The sequence below is a fragment of the Nipponia nippon genome, unplaced genomic scaffold (genome assembly GCF_047370975.1).
Source record: "Nipponia nippon isolate SJK-2023a ecotype South Korea unplaced genomic scaffold, ASM4737097v1 scaffold_9, whole genome shotgun sequence".
In the NCBI taxonomy this organism is placed as follows: Eukaryota; Metazoa; Chordata; class Aves; order Pelecaniformes; family Threskiornithidae; genus Nipponia; species Nipponia nippon.
In genome coordinates this window covers 7045416-7062019 of record NW_028262413.1, presented here as the reverse complement: position 1 = coordinate 7062019, position 16604 = coordinate 7045416, and the positions used below count along the sequence as shown (strand labels likewise).

The 16604-nt window shown below is 45.1% G+C and overlaps 1 protein-coding gene across 3 annotated transcripts in view; it reads right to left on the bottom strand.

The window, feature by feature from the left end:
- PTPRG (protein tyrosine phosphatase receptor type G) overlaps window positions 1-16604 on the bottom strand; it is a 418432-nt gene that overhangs the window by 78039 nt on the left and 323789 nt on the right. For all 3 annotated transcript variants that reach the window (XM_087744487.1, XM_087744488.1, XM_087744489.1), the window contains 4 exons: window positions 10147-10331; window positions 8021-8129; window positions 6284-6333; window positions 3102-3900 (listed from right to left, as the gene is read on the bottom strand). In XM_087744487.1, coding sequence (XP_087600613.1) covers window positions 3102-3900; window positions 6284-6333; window positions 8021-8129; window positions 10147-10331 — 1143 coding nt within the window. The remainder of the gene's footprint in view (window positions 1-3101; window positions 3901-6283; window positions 6334-8020; window positions 8130-10146; window positions 10332-16604) is intronic.

The following is a 16604-nucleotide window of genomic DNA, read 5'->3' as shown; positions in this document are numbered from 1 at the left end:
GTCTAGTAGGCGGCAAAGCTATATTGAACCACTTTCAGTGATAGTTCTCTGCATGCTAAAAAGAGACAGAAATCACTACAGACTAAGGGGATACAATTCACAATAACCAGTAAGCACTTCTTAGCAATAGTAACAATATTTCCCCATCTCATTGATTTTCATCTTTTTCATCTGAACTTCACCATGGAATAAAACCCAATCTAGTAACAATCCCTTTGTCATGAGCTAAGAAACAAGACCAACTACCCATCTTTCTTCCAATTTATCAGGCTTAGAATAAGCCATGAGGCCCTTTCTAGGTCTTATATAAGGGACACTGTACATGGGCCATCCAAGAAACTGGCGTGTGAGAAACAGGGAAGCAGAAGGCAGGAAGAACCGAAGACAACTATTTCAGAGGCAGGTTTACCCAGGCAGATTGAATTGCTGGGGTTTGAACCTAAATGGTGCTGAATGCTTACTCCCAACATTGCAAAGCATGGCTAGGAAAAATTCCCTCCTTCCTGATAAAAAGGGAATGAGAGCAAGTGGCATGTTGAAAGCTGCCTGACAGGCATCTGAGACCATATTCAGTGGGAGCACTGGACTTTGAAGAAGATTTCCAGTTGAGGAGTAAGAAAAACAGCAGCGTATTTTTAAAAAATCAGCACAACCTGGTGCAGGTTTCTTGGCTTCTGCATTGTTAATCTGTTCTCTTACAGAACAGTTATGATTCACAGCATTAGAGTCAGGTCAGCATTTCTGTAACAAATGTTATTAAAGACTGGATTTAGCTTTGTTTTTTAAATTGGTTCTGAGCTATAACTGAGTGCACAGTGTCTGCATTTTTGTGTTTATAAATGTAGGGAAACATAAATATGTAAGGTTTTTTTACAGTACTCTAACTCTAGAGCAGCTTTGATGGAAAAACAAAATTACAAAACAGACTATAGATTAGCAAAATAAACAATAACAGTAAAAAAACAAACAAAAAATGTGCACTATCTTATAAATGCCGTGGTAATACACATAATCACTCAGATAAACTCGTCGCTATATTTAAATCTCAGTCCTTACTCTGCGAATAAATCCATACGCATGTGCTCCATTTGCTCCTTGCGGTTTTAAGATCTGTTTTCCTCACCAGTGCCTGGAGCTCCCCAAGCAGAAACATGTGCACATGCACTGGATGTTCTGCACAGTGAGTTGGGAGCACCGTGAGATACCTGTACGCATAGGCCTGTGCAGCAAATCCTGAGCACACAGGGCTTGGTGCACATGCAGATCACCTGGGCATGCTTCCAAAAGGTGGTATTTGCTGTGCACATACTGTGGAGTTGGTACATACATCCAGAGCTGGTGTCTACAGGAGCATCAGTAATTCTCATCAGGACAAAGACAGAAAATACATGAACTGTGCCTGGTGTACTGGGTTTGCATGGCAAGGTTTTGGTAGAGCAGGGGGGCTACAGGGGTGGTTTCTGTGAGAAGCTGCTAGAAGCTTCCCCCATGTCCGATAAAGCCAAGATGGACCTGCCGCTGGCCAAGGCTGAGCCCATCAGCAATGGTGGTAGTGCCTCTGGGATGACATATTTAAGCGAAAAAAACCCTCTGCAAATGCAGCCAGAGAGAGGAGTGAGAAAACGTGAGAGACTCTGCAGACACCAAGGTCAGTGAAGAAGGAGGGGGAGGAGGTGCTCCAGGCACCAGAGCAGAGATTCCCCTGCAGCCCCTGGGGAAGGCCATGGTGAGGCAGGCTGTCCCCCTGCAGCCCATGGAGGTTAACGCTGGAGCAGATATCCACCTGCAGCCCGTGGACGACCCCACACCAGAGCAGAGGGATGCCCGAACGAGGCTGTGACCCTGTGGGAAGCCCGTGCTGGAGCAGGCTCCTGGCAGGACCTGTGGCTCCATGGAGAGAGGAGCCCAGACTGGAGCAGGTTTGCTGGCAGGACTTGTTGTGAGCCAGTGTGGGACCCACGCTGGAGCAGTCTGATCCTGAAGGACTGCGCCCCGTGGAAGGGACCCATGCTGGAGCAGTTCATGTAGAACTGTAGCCTGTGGGAAGGACTCACATTGGAGAAGCTCATGGAGGACTGTCTGCTGTGGGAGGGACCCCACGCTGGAGCAGGGGCAGAGTGTGAGGAGTCCTCCTCCTGAGGAGGAAGGAGCGGCAGAGACAGCGTGTGATGAACTGACTGCAACCCCCATTCCCCGTCCCCCTGCGCAGCTATGGGGAGGAGGAGGTAGAGAAATCGGGAGCGAAGCTAAGCCTGGGAAGAAGGGAGGGGTGGGGAGAACGTGTTTTTAAGATTTGGTTTTATTTCTCATTATCCTGCTCTGATTTGATTGGTAATAAATTAAACTAATTTCCCCAAGTCAAGTCTGTTTTGCCCGTGATGGTAATTCGTGAGTAATCTCTCCCTGTCCTTTTCTCAACCCATGCATTATATTTTTTTCTCCCCTGTCCAGCTGAGGAGGGAAGTGACAGAGTGGCTCTGGTGGGCACCTGGCATCCAGCCAGGGTCAACCCACCACACCTGGCTAAGATTTTTTTTTTCCACAGGAAAAAAAGAAGGTAACCCTAGTGCAGAAGGTGCCTTGTCTTAGAAGATCAGAGCATGCAGGTTTTGTGGTGAGAAATAAACCAGTGATGATCCCGTATTTGGGAAAATATCTCAAAGCCCGATCAGGGAGAATCCTGCAGATAAACTAAATTAGCTTACAGCATATATAGCAACCTTCTCATGAAACACCAGCTTGGCACAGCAACCGCTCTTCCAAATTAATTTCACAGCTATAGTTCGCTGCATTCCCTTCTTTTTTTTTTTTTTTTTTAAACAAAATTTTTAATGCAGCATGTTGGGGGTTAACATTTTTCCAAATTTTCTCTTCTAGTAAGCTATAAGGACCATGTATCTGTCCCAATAAAAGGATGATCCTTTCCCGTCTACTCCCCCCCAATAACAATTTGTGGGTTGGGTCCTGTGACAACCTGCCCAGCGGATGAAGCCAGGCTCCACAAAAATGTTGTATCTACTAGAAATCAGTAAGGAATTCGGATTGTGTAAATTTCCAACAGTCTTATGCTGGTAAAAACAGTTTCCCCAGAGGTCACTCACCTGGGTTAATGGTGATGAATTTGTTATCTGAGGGATATTCCTCTGGAAACCTGTCCTCCTTTGGAGGAGGCTTTCTTGTTGTCTCTGGTCTTCTTGGGATCTTCCCCAGGTAAAGTTCGTTGGTGAACGCTGGTGGCACTTGGGTGGAAGGGAGTGGCTGGGGCTGAGTGTCTGCTTCGGCAAAGCTCTCCTCCGTGGGACCTCCAGCCGTGGGGGCAACATTTTGGTTTGGCTCTTCACTTGATATGGTTTTATTTCCTTCCTCCTCAGCAGTCCGGTTGGGGGAAGCCGTGGCCATGTTGGGCTCCGTGCTATTGCGTGCCTCTGTGGCCGCCATTGCCCTGTTTTTCTCCTTCTTCTCAGCATCCTTTTCTTCCTCTTCCTCATGCTCCCGCTCCCCATCCTCGCTTTCACTCTTTTCGTCCTTCTCCCCCTCCTCGGCTCCCTCGCTGTCCTTCGTCAGTGCCGAGTCCCGCTCTGGCCCCGGGGAGGCGGCAGCAGCGGCCTCGGTGGCAGCCACCACCGGCCGCCCTGCCTGCTTGCTGGGGGCGGCCGCCGCGGGGAGCCGGGTGGGCCACACGCTGCTAGGGAAGGAGGAGATGCCACCACCGCTGAAGCCCAGCCCTGCCAGCAAGGTGCTGGTCACCACTGAGGCCACAGTGGCCTGGCTGCCGCTGGAGGAAGGCCCCATCCCTGTGGCCATGGATACGAAGGAGAAGGGGAGCCCCGAGGAGGTCCAGGTGGAGGAGCCGGAGCTGATGGGAGCCATGTCGGCTGAAGAGGCAGGAGATGCTGTGGGCTTGAGGAGGTCACCGGCAGCAGAGAGGAAGAAAACACAGCAGAGAGCATCAGCAGGGGCCCCAACATGCTACCTGGGGTCATTTTTCTTTTGCTTTTCCCTCCCTTTCCACACACATGCCATTCTGGAGAACAGCCTCTTAAAATGAGAGACTTACACCAGCTGGATGCAGGGCCAAGCCAGGAATGGGACATGCCACAGAGCTACATGGCAAACCACGAAGGGAGGAAACCTCCCTGCATTCACCACTTCCAAACAATCGTTAAAAACCTCTTCATCCTTATCTTTATTTTACAGTGGGACCTTCTCCACTCACATCACCGGTGACTTGTGAGTAACATTTCCTCTCAGGGGTGAGTAGGATGTAAAGGAGTTTAATGAGTTTAGCTGCATTACTCACAGTGCTTTAATCCTCAGAATACAGAAGTTTAAAAATACAGTGTTACATAAGGGCTGTCCCAAAATAAGGGCTGTGCTGCCAACGTGAACATCCATGGCTGGTGGGTCTGCTCTGACAGGGAACTCTGGCTCTTCCCACACACATTGTGAGGGCCTCGAAAGGTACTATTTTTATTTCTTTAATTTACCCATCAGCATTAGTCTTCCTAAGGACTGGTGCTGCAGTGAGGCATCGCTCTTGTTAGAAAAGACCTGCAGCACGGCCAGCTGGGCACTCGTGAAGGACTTGGAGAACATCAGGAGCCCTTCAGCAAGTCACCACGACCTCTACCAGGACCACCAGGCTGTGGCACCCACGTATAGACTCAGCTTTCCCCATCCACAGGGCTCTCCCTGGCCACCACCAGTGACCCACAGCCAGGGCTGGCGCTGCCCACTCCCCTCGGGGAGCTGGGAGGAAGCAGGGAATGAACCACGGACTTCGCATCCTCTGCACCCTGCCACTGTTATTCTAACGTCAACCCAGCGCATGCATGCTTGCGCGTGGGTCTCTGTGCACACACGCGTATGCTCTGCTGGAAATAAAAAACCTTGGTATATACTTAAAGAACTAGACAAGTCGTTCCCCTTCCTGAATTACATGTGGAAAAAGACACTGAAGTGAGTTGAGTAAGGACAAGGAGTAGTTCTGTGGAAGAGCTGGGGTCAGCAGTTCTGCCTGGGCAACCTGACCACGCTCCTCTCTGACTTACTGAAAAATGTCTCACGTTACTGAATTCATCAGCAAGAGGAGCATTAGCTGGAAAAGTACGCATCAGACAAGGACAAACGAGGGTTAAATAGGTGCTACTGAATGTTGAACAAAACTGTAAAACGTTTGTTTTTGGAACTGGAGTTTATAACTTAACAGTATTTCTGCAATTCCTGGTTTCAGTCAGGCCGTGTAGTTGAAATGCTGCAGCAAACCAAGGCTGCTTTCTCACGTTATTTTTGACCAGCTGCAATCACAGAGAACCTGGGATCTCAGAAGAAAACCTGTGCTTTAGAGATTTCAAGTCAAAACTTTAAATAAGCATCTAAACTTTCGGATACTTATCAGTGTGAATCCCTAAGGCACTGTGAGATTTGCTTTTTGCTGGCATGTACAGTCTCAAAGCTGGACTGAATATTAAAATTTGACAGCAGATTTTATACATCTAGAATACCTCTATACATCACTAAACAAACATTAATCATTCAAATTCAAGCTTTGTATGTGTTATTTGCTTACTAGGGAGTATATCAAACTGGAACAGAATAAAACTAGAAGCAATGTACTTAGAGTAAATTCAATAGTATGAATTCAGTCCATAAATTTGACTGAACAATTCAGTATACCGAATGCCAAGAAATTTAGGTTATGGATAGTTTATGTTAAATAACCCAATAAGGTGCTTTCAAAACTGAAACGGTGTATTCTAGTTTTACTGTAAATGTATCAGCATTTCTGATTCTGGAATACAAAAGTCAGCTTGACTGACTTGTTATAGTCTCACTTGAATTAAAATTAAAACAAAGAGCTTGCTAAGGCTTTATTCACACAATAGCAGGTATTCCTAAAGCACTGAAAGAGCAAGGATGCTGTGCGTGAAGCCTTATTCCGGTTGCATATGCTTCTGGTCATACAGTTAATAAAAGAAATTAAATGTATTTCCATAGTCATCGCTAAGATTACAAATCCCTTCTAAGTGGGTTGAATACGTATTTGGGAAGATTTTTTAACGCTTGATTCTCCAGCGGTCAAAGCCTCTCGGAGCACGAAGCGAGCAAACCAAAGCCCTTCCAACATTTTGGGCCTGTTATAAAACCTTTGGTGGCGGGTTTGACCAACCGCCTCCCCAGGTCCTGCCGCGGATTCACAACATCGTGCTGCCACCTGGTGGGAATCCCGCCCCAAATTCCCGCTGCCCATCGCGCTCCGCAGCCGGTTACGGCCGGGACTTACCACTCCTGTCTTCACAATCCTGGTCCCCTCGAAAATTCGAGTAGTGTTAGCTGAGAAACGAAGAACAGCAGCGTGTCAGCGGGCTGGGAAGGAGGCATGGCTAAAACTGCTGAACGAGCGCTGAACATTTCGACTACAAAACACGTACGCGGGTCTCGGTTAGGAGTAAAAGCAACTCGGCTCGTTTGGTATTACTCACCTTACCTTGTAATTGTGCCTAAAGACAGATTCCTTTGTCTTTAATTACTCAGGCCTGGCAATGCCGGTTTAAGTGCACTGTTAGAAAACACGTGCTCTCCTTCAAACCCAGATGGGATGAAATGTCCTGACTTACACAGGAAGCAAGAGCAGCTGAACGTAATGGTTTTTTCTGCCCTTATGAGAATATTATCATTATTTATTGCTATTTAACTCAACTACAAGTATAATCAGCCTCTGAAGAACGTTTTGGAAGCTCAAGTGGATCCTTTTTCTAGGTTAGATTTTGGGTACAGCCAAAGATTATAAGAACAGCTCCTTTTTGGAGCGATGCGGAAGTTCATGCTTTGAACATTGGGCTAGAGTACCCAAAGAGTATCCGGCAAAACTGTCAATAATGATTTACTCTTAACTGTAATTAAATAGGTATCTAGGTCAAATTTCGAAGAATTTTTCCATTCTATTATCTGCTAAAAGAGGCCATAATCAGTACTATACAAGTTTCTGACTTCTGCCTGGCACTTAAAGTGAAGTCCAAATCACTATGCTCAGATACTAAGACACTGAAAGCTACATATGAGATATTGCTTGGATAGGACATTTCTGGTCCGATCCCTGCTCTCCCTGCAATGCTGTGGCATGACACCAGAACAGAACTAAGTTGTGTCCACAGCTTGATATCCTTCAGATGCTAAGCGCTAACAGAGTAGTCCTAAAATCTCCATATTTGCCAAAAATCACACTTAAAAATGCCTCTCTTATATTGTTCCATACACAGCATCAGACCCAAGTGACTTAACTCTTTGCTTCACCTTAAGGATTTAAATTTTTAACTCTTCTTGTTTTGTTTTTTCCATTACCCATTCCAAGGTTTATATAGCTGTAAACTGGAGTGGGAGGGAGTGCTCTCAGCAGAAGTGAATTTTGTCCTACTCAATAAAAAAAAGTAGTAATAAATTCCTAGGAAGGAGCAAAACTTCAGCACTTAAAAAACTCAAAAAGCATAAAGTTCTACCAAATCTCAGCTTTACCAGATTTCTCCAATAAGTTTAAAAGGAAATCCATAACAAAGGACACCTTAGCATCCAGTTCTTTAGCTTTCATTTAAATACGGATGTTTTGGAAATCACCGAGGTTGTGTGCATGGTAAAACCTGAACGTCTCCACATGTGGTTGTCAACATAGGACTGATCTTCTTTCCTCTTTACATAAAACAGACACCGATCAGACCCACATTCTGCTATAGCTGTGCCTCTGATGCATAAGTAGTCTCTGATGAATTTGTTTTAGAAAACTAGTATCAAGAAAAGCTCTGAATTCTCCTAAAACCTGACGAACCCTGCCAGCAGAGAGGTGTAGGCAAACCCCCATCACTAGAAATAGGACTCTGATAAAGTCACTGGCCACAATCTGACATTAGCGTTGTCTACATGCATTCAACCACCTTCTGAAATCATTCCACACCATATTGCACTCTGCAAGGAAAACGTTAAACACACAAAGAGTCATAATGTAAAAATATGTATGTGGGTTTTTTACCTTGAAAGAGCATAGTCTGGCTAAAGTCACTACGCATTTCATTTCGGCAAACTGCTTGAACTCTGAACAGATAAAGGATGTCAGGTGAGACATGGCTAATGATGGCCTTCTGTTTAAAAAAAATAGATATTATTCAGTTTTTTACCCCCACAGTACTGTCCACGATCAGTTTGAAATATATAAAGCATTGCGCTAACACAGGACATTTCTGCCATATAAGACAAACTTATTTCTAAACAGAAATATTCGCTGGTCCCCTGGAAGAGGGCAAGGCCAAGGTCAAAGGATAAAAGCGATGCACCCAGACCCTGCTGACTCTGCCCACGAGAAAGAAATGAACATGTCCCACCTCTACTCTCATGACAGTCTTCACGCCTGAAAGTCTCTCCGCTCCTCAGAAAAACCTAAACCCCAAATCATTTGGCCTTACAGGAATTAAAATGAGATTTTTATAGGTGGAGATCCAAGTCCCAAACCTGGGATAAGCCCAGAAAAGCCACTGTATGTTCAAACTGACTATTTATTTTGCAACAAACTGGCTATGGCAATTTGATGCCGGTGGCCTATGTAATACGATGGCTCGGCACGCTGGACTGGGATGTCCCTGGGTATTTTTACAGCCGAGACACTGCCTTGCTGCCTTCCCAGCTACTCTTCTGTGTTGCCTTAGTCCGTGATCCCATCAGTTCATGTCTTGCAGCAGACAGCAGCAGTAGCTGCGTGGGTCACTTGAAATACCAGTGATCTCTTTAGCAAAACACTATCTAGCTCTGTTTCAAGACAGGACAGCCCAGCTGCCTCTGCCAGAGCACTGAAAACAAATTGCACTTTCCTCTGAAAAAGAGTTTCCTTCTTCTTCTGCCCCTAAAATAGACTAAGCTGTCGTTGCTTTCTTAACCTCCAAGCTCTGCTGCACAGCACAGGGTCTCATTGCAATTTATTTCCAAGCTATCACTCCATCACATCCCCTGCACTTTTAATTATTTCTTTTACATAAAACAGGATGCTGTCACTGTGCCCACCTCATTTTTGCTGATTAAGGCTCTCCTTCTTATACCTGATTAAAAAAAATCTCCCTTAAGAGTGTGAAGTTATGACAAGAGAGAGGTTACAATACATCATAACCTTGGGTGCCTTTCAATAGATTCCTTTCTGATTTCGTGAGGCACATCGTTCCCTAATGTGACCCAGATAACAATGTCTAGTGGGGAAATTGAAAATATAAATGGAAATGAAGTAAAAGAATCTTCATCTAAGGGAATAAGAGAAGTATTATTGTATAACTGATTGAATGGGCCCAGAGGACTGTGTATTTGAAAAAAAAAATACGATAACAGTCATTAGGAATAACACTCTGTGCTGCTGCATTTTTCATGTGCATATACAATTACTGATTTCATTATTCTAGAGGCTTTCTTTGATTAACAATAAATGGGGGCCTTTCAAACCTGAATATGTCACTTTGATTTTACATGCAGAGAATGTTAAAGACCGGTACAATACTTGCTTCCACTTAGACAAGAATGACAAGCAGATCAAATCCTAAATGGATGAGATAGGTCGGTGTTTCTGTCTGTGCTGGAACTGTCTTGCTCTTCCCTCTTTTTCTCCCACTGCCAGACACAGGCAGTGCTTGTACGGGGCCACTCCACAATAATCTTCTAGCCCTGACCATGCAACTGCTGCTGCTGGCAGCACTTACTGCCAGAAACTGCTCCAAAGACTGCAAGGGGCTACGCACAGCGAAAAGCCTGAGCCCAGGAACAGATTTTGGGGGATCGGACTTTTAATGTGAAAATCTGTGAGCTGAACACAAGCCAAAAGGTATTCAGAGCCTAACTATTTCCCGAGCCAGCTGCTTCTCAGCAACAGTATATGAAAAAGTGTCTGCAGATTTAGTCCTTTATGCACTCACATAACCTATAAATTCACACTCCAGTGTTTTGGGTAGTCTGTTAGGCAACGTTCAACTAAGGCTGAACATTTCAATAGTGATTCACTGCGAGTCAAACACTAGCCTGTCTATAAGGTAACAACTGCTTTCCTCCTCTACTTCCTTCTACTGAGAAGACAACAATATAAGGATAGCTCGATACATATGTCTGGGGTTGATGCTGTGGTTTTACCAGGTCCTTGTCACTGTCCTTGGTGAAAGTCTTCTCCTTTTCATCTTCATTTTTAGTCCAGCTATATGAAATCATGTAGTTCATGATCGGAGGGTGGTAGATGGTTTCTGGTTGGTTCCAGGTTACAAGTAACGCTGTCCTGTTCACAGGCTGCACTTTCATGTTGACCGGGGGAGTGCTGCAAGCTAAAAAACAGAAGGAAAAAATATGAAGCTCTCCTAAATAACCAAGAGAAAACAAACAGGGAGAACTGTGCCTGTCTCTAAGAGCCAGGTTTTTTCTTTAATGCCCTTGCCTACAGTAATAGCTTAGACTGCAATCCACTGAGACCAATGGGATTTAATACCACCTTCAGCTGCTTCCTGCTCTCCAGAGTAAAGGGAGCGAGAGAATTCATTCTCTGCAGGCAGGTTGCTTAGTTCTCAACTTATTTTCAGTCCTGACATTTGCATGTACACTTTAACTTGGTCACTTAAGAGCTCTGCACTGGAACGTGAAGAAGTCCAGTCAACCTGAGCCCCGGCTTCCCTGGCCCACAACCTCCTGCCACCTGAAGCGGGTAAATACTCCAGTGGGCTCTGCAGGCCCTGGAAATAGCTGCATCCTCTGAAAATATCACACTATTGGGTCAGTAAGTATTTTCCTCTTAACCTAGTACATTTTTGCACGTGAGCAGAAGTTACTTTATACTCTTCTTTCTATATATTTTCCTTCACAGATTTTCAACTGTTTGTCAGTAATGCATCACCAGCACAGGGCAGAGTGGCACTTCTCATAACGGCAAGGGAAACCCTCCAGCCAGCCTCCAAAAGCCGTGCCGTCCTAACTCGGCCTGCAGCAGGGAGGCACAAGTTACTTCTCACTCAAGCGTAGTCGGTGGGGATGTCAGTAGCGGACCAGCTTAACCAGCAGGTAAAAACACAGCTTCTGCTCACTGCAGACACCGAAACCCAAACTTCTCCAGGGAAGACCAAGCCCAGGCGCAAACCCAGCCCGTACACTTCAGGAGGAGGGGGGTGTGCACAGCCCACTCGCAGCCGCCGAAGACACCACTTTTCAAGCCATTGAAATGTAAAGGTCAGGGTACTAATGAAGAACACTAGATGGCACTCATATGCTATCGAAAAAGTACATCCTGCACTTCCCAACTATAAAGAGTTTAGATTTTTTCCAAGCTTTAAAAATCATGTTTAAAATACACAATTCAGGACCGATTCTCACATTCCTTTCCCAATATAAACTCTGAACCAAGAAAAATCACTTGCAACGATACCTAAACACACGTGCAAAGGAGCTGGTCTCTTCTGCCAGGGAAAGTCAAAGTGTCACCCAGCCCATCATGCTGACACTGTTTGCAGAATTATTTTTCCCAATATGACTTTTCCATTTAAAGCCAACACATTCAGCTTGTTTGCGCTCTGCAGGTATGTGACTGCCTGTATATTTGGACATTATTTCACTTCTCAAGAGTCCTGGCAGCACTGAAGGGGAGAAATGTCCATTCCCATGCCTGGACTCACAGGTTGGTCATGTAGCTCTGCTGTTACATTACTGAAATAGCTACAGTTCCTAAATAAAAATGATTAAATGCTGTAAACACAAATATTACCAGTGCACTAGAAAAATACCTGTCAAATGCATTTGTGCAGTTATAACTCACATTTTGTAGCTAGCCTGAACAAGAGAACATATACTGCAGAAATACGCTTGGGCAGGAAAGATCTTTGGTGTTTGCTCCTGCCATGAGCGGTGACAATCTTGCAGTTTTGCAGTAGACTCTTCTGCTCAACCCAGAAGGATGATCCAGCAAAGCAAACAAACCCTGCAATACCTCAAATCGTTGAAAAAACAAATATGAGTTTCTGTTTACACTGAGTTGAAGGGACCAAAAGGCATTCTGCTGGCAATGCCACAAAGCCAGACGCAACACCTTGGTCTGCTGCCTGCAGACCCCTTCCCTCCTGCTCCCTCCTGGTCTCTGCAGGGAGCCCGCAGAGCCAGGGTGCCCGAGAACATGGCATGAAGGTGGCCAGGGCCGGGACAAGAAGGCACAGCCGAAAGTACTCGCTGTTGTCGCTATTTACAGAGCTTCACCATCCTTGGTATGCCTCTCGATGCTCACCTCTTTCTGCTCAGATAGTCGGATCCATTCTCACTGACATCACTGTTTATTGATAACCGCACCAATAAATCATAACTGCCCCCTTTGAAGCCCTTTGTCATCACAGAATAACACTTCAAAATGCCAGGCCAGCCTTTATCGCTCCACCTAATCAAATCCTACCAGAGAGAGAAGCCCAGGGTGAAGGACTACCCAGACCTGAAAGTCTTATCCAGTCCTCCTCCTCCAGGAGCCCATGCAGAGATTTATATATTTAAAGTAATCATGCATCAAATTGTTTTAGAAATAATTCAACCAGGTAACCTTCATGGGAGACAGAGATTTACCTTAATGGCAATACCACTCTGAACCATGGCTAGCCAGCTGTTTTTCAGCCAAGGACCCCAAGCCACCCTAGGGAGAGGGGACTGTCACATCCTCGATGCCATGTCACTCTCTGCAGCCAGCTTTGATGCCATTCAGAATAGCTCATGGCAACCAGAGGAAATAAGTGGGTATTTCCCAAGGGTAAATAGGAGACTCACAGGCTTAAAGTTAGGAGACCCTCGCTGACCCTGCACCCTGATCCAAGAAGGTCATGAGCACTTTTAAGCAGCTGAGTGACTCCAGTGACTTCACTGAGACAAGTTTTGACGAGGACAAACCTCATTCACAGCCAGCTAAAAGGAGACTGAATTTACAATACTGCTATTTCTCAGTAAATATTACAAAATTTTCATGACTTAGTCTGACTTTGTTCCAATTACTCCAAGGCACATAGCAGTACCCGCTGTAATTAAGTAATAACCAACCTTTTCTGTTCAGCCACTTTTTTTTTTTTTTTTAACAGCTTATGAATGGGCAAAAAAGAAATCTTTTTTTATAAAATGAAACATATGGTTTTATTAATTAAACCAAACCTGCTCAGGACACCATGGAATAAAAAAACATTTGATCCAATAATTCAATTTGATGATTTAATTAAAGTGATACATAATAACATAGCAAATGTCTGAAAGGTAACAAGAAAAGTGTAATGATTTGACCATCTATGAAACAACTGGCATTTTCCAGAGATCTAATTTTCCTTTCAATACTCTGTGTGCTTTGGATTTTTGAAAGAAGATTAAAAGAACCGCAGGCTCCTTGCTTTCTTTTTTTTTTTTAGATGCTAATTTTGCAAAATGTGCAGCTGAAGGACAAATAGAAATGCAGAAAGAGGTTGGGACAGGGAGGGAGAAGTTTGCATCTTCCTCTGAATTGAATCAGGACACACTAAAGAGAAACACAAGCTTTTCTTTTTCTTTTGCTTTTTTTTCAAACGAGGATAAATAAGCAAAAAAAATGCCTGTGAACTCATGATTGCTTGAGGAAAAAAGAAGAACTGAAACCAACAACCAGCATCATTTCACATTGAAACAGCATCTCAGCTATTTTTAGAAAAAATATTACTAATGCTCTCTTTTAACTTCAGATCCTAAGGGATAATAAAAATATTGAGGGGGCTTTCAGGATGTCATTCTGTGGTGTAGTGCAATACTGAGCAGATACCTGAACTGGCCCTGTGTAGGTCTAGCAGGACACCAAAGCCACGATGTCCTGGCTAGCAGCCCGCCTGTGTCAGGACTCCTGGAGGCAGAAAAGCCTCACCAGGGCTACAGGGCTACATCTTGGAGACACTCAACAGGCAAGCGCGTTCACAGTATCATGGGCATGACTCGCAGCAGGCAGCGATGCCCCGAGCATGGCACACCTCAGACCTGTCGGAGCGAAAAAAAACCACCTCACCCTCCTGCTGGGGATGACCTGAACCAGGAACCAGGCAAACAAGCTGGCTCCTGCCTTATGGAAAAGTCCTGCAGAAGAGGGAGGGTTGCGCGGGTGCATCTGGAGGAAGCCCTCTGACCTGACACAGGGCAGCCTCAGCCGGCGTTTCCAGCTGTTGGCCATGTGCGGGGCTGTCTGGGAGGCTTGACGCAGTCTTTTCTCTGCAGATCAGCCTGCGGGGGAAGGCAGGGGGCAAGCCAACATCTTGGCTAGCCTCGTCTTCCAGGGTTCACTCAAGCCTGGAGAAAACCTGTTTGCCACTCGCAGACAAATGTAGCATGCTAATACAGTCCTAAGTGCTGGCCAGGCCAGCCATACAGCAGAGAATTATTTTCTTCATGTTAAAAACATTCCAATGGGCTGGAACAAACAAAATTAATTTAACAACTCCGCATTCATCTCTCCCATAATTTGATTTGTATGTTGTATTTGGCTACGTAACCTCCACGAGGCTTTCCTAACTGAAGCCTGATAAAGCTTAATCCAAAAGCTCCTGGCAGCTCCATTTCAGAGAGCTGAAAGACATAAAGGGGGCTTATTGTTTTCCAAAAATTAACCAGTGATATTAAGATACGCCCATGAATGCAGAAAGGGCATGTAAGAGAATATTACAGCTTTTTCTTTTTTTTTTTAAAAGCAGCCTACATTTTTCTTTCAAAGACAGAAATGCAAAACCAGCCAAACTTTCTAGGTTTCATCATGCTTTTTGCATATGCTACCTATGGTTACAGAAAGAGCTATTTACGGAAAGTTAGAGAGAGCATAAGAACCATACCCTTGGTTATTTCTTGTATACCTTCTCCCTGTAAAACAGGTGCCTCGTATGATCAATCCAGTGGCACTGGGCTCAGAGGGATTTATAAAATCCTCTAAAAATGTTCTAAGTTAGCTCTTCCATGCATAAAAATGTCACCACTTTAAAGGCAGTTATTTCTAGCTGTGCTATGCCCTCTTTTGGAAAATCCCACTCTCTCCCTCCTGCTGCATGTCTCAGCAATGCAAAACTGCCGTTCCTCTCCTCGGTACTGTGGGATACACGTTGTGTGATGAAACCCTGACAATCTTCAGCACAGAAGAGCAATGTGCCAGTGAAGTCCTGAATCCCTCGTGGTGAGATGGGCAGGGATCTTCTGAGGCAATTCATACGTGGAGGGAGGAAACATCGGCATCAGGATGTGCCCATAGACCATTACTGGATCAGGACTGCTCAGAGGCAGCTAAAAGACAGGGACAAGGGTCCTGTCTTGCTCTGGGTGGCAGCTCCTGGCCGTAAGGTGAGAGGGGTTTCACTTCTCCTCCTTTTTTCCCCTGCTCTGGGTGAGCATGGGATGGATGGGTGGCAGGGAATGGTGTTTCTCGCTTACAAAGGAGGAACACAGAGGATGGTAGATGGGGCATTTCTTCCCACATGCTCAGTAGGAGAGAAACTGAGAGATCAATATGGGGGCTTCATGCCTTTTTCCCCATAAGAGCAAACAAGTTGGTGGCCAAGCTCTTGGGGGAGAGAGGGTGTTTCTTTCCCCTCTGTCCCAGCACTGGGAAGGAGTTGGAAGAGCCAGTCCTCCAGGACAGACGGACCACGTGCTGCCATTGCTGTAACAATCCCCAACTCAGCCACAAGTTTCCCAGCTGATTTCAGAGAAGCCTGAAAACTGTCATCGATGCCTGTGCTATCAGCAAAATACTGCACTGAGTTCACTCAGCCCTGCAGCCCGCAGGAACCTGACTGCAGACAAGGCAACAGCAATGCCAGCAACAGAGAAGGGAAGAAAAATACTTTCAACTATATATCTGTATCTATATACACACACACACACACATATTTTCCTTCTCATTATTAGACCCTCAAAACTCCAAATTAGCCCTGAAATGCAGAAATATAGGTTATGCTGCGATGAGAACCCTCACACTTGCTTTCAGTGCCATGCCATCAGCGTCATGGTAAGGGAAGTGACACGGTGCCAGATTCAGGTACCTCATGTTGGCGTGACTCAATGGAGATGCCTGGGAAGAGACTCCAATCCATAACAAACAGCAGCATTCTTTGGGCTGTCACATTCAATCTCAGAGTTCAGTGAGGGCTGTGCTCCCAAAGGATAACAAATAGACTATGAGGATCATACGCAGAGACAACACTGGCTTTAATACATAGAAAAGTGCTAAGAGGCATACTTACAACATTATCCCCCCCTCTCCTTTTACTAAACGTTTGCAATTTTTTTGCTTTGCTTTAGTGTACGTTGTTAACTTCTCGGAGTGCTTATAAATGACATTATTAATATATAAGGATAATTGCTTTAAAGCGAAGCACGCATTTTTCCTTTACCTTTGCCTGCACTTTGCCAGCAGGCATTTGCAGGCTCCAGAGCATGCTGTACACACAAATATTTGTGTTGATCTACTTCAATCCACAGACAGAACGTAGCTAGGAGACAGACTATTTATCTTCCCTGCTCTTACCTTTCACTATGCTTCAAACAGACAGGGTTGTTTCTTAAGGTGCGAGGGACATCGACAAACCCCACACTTG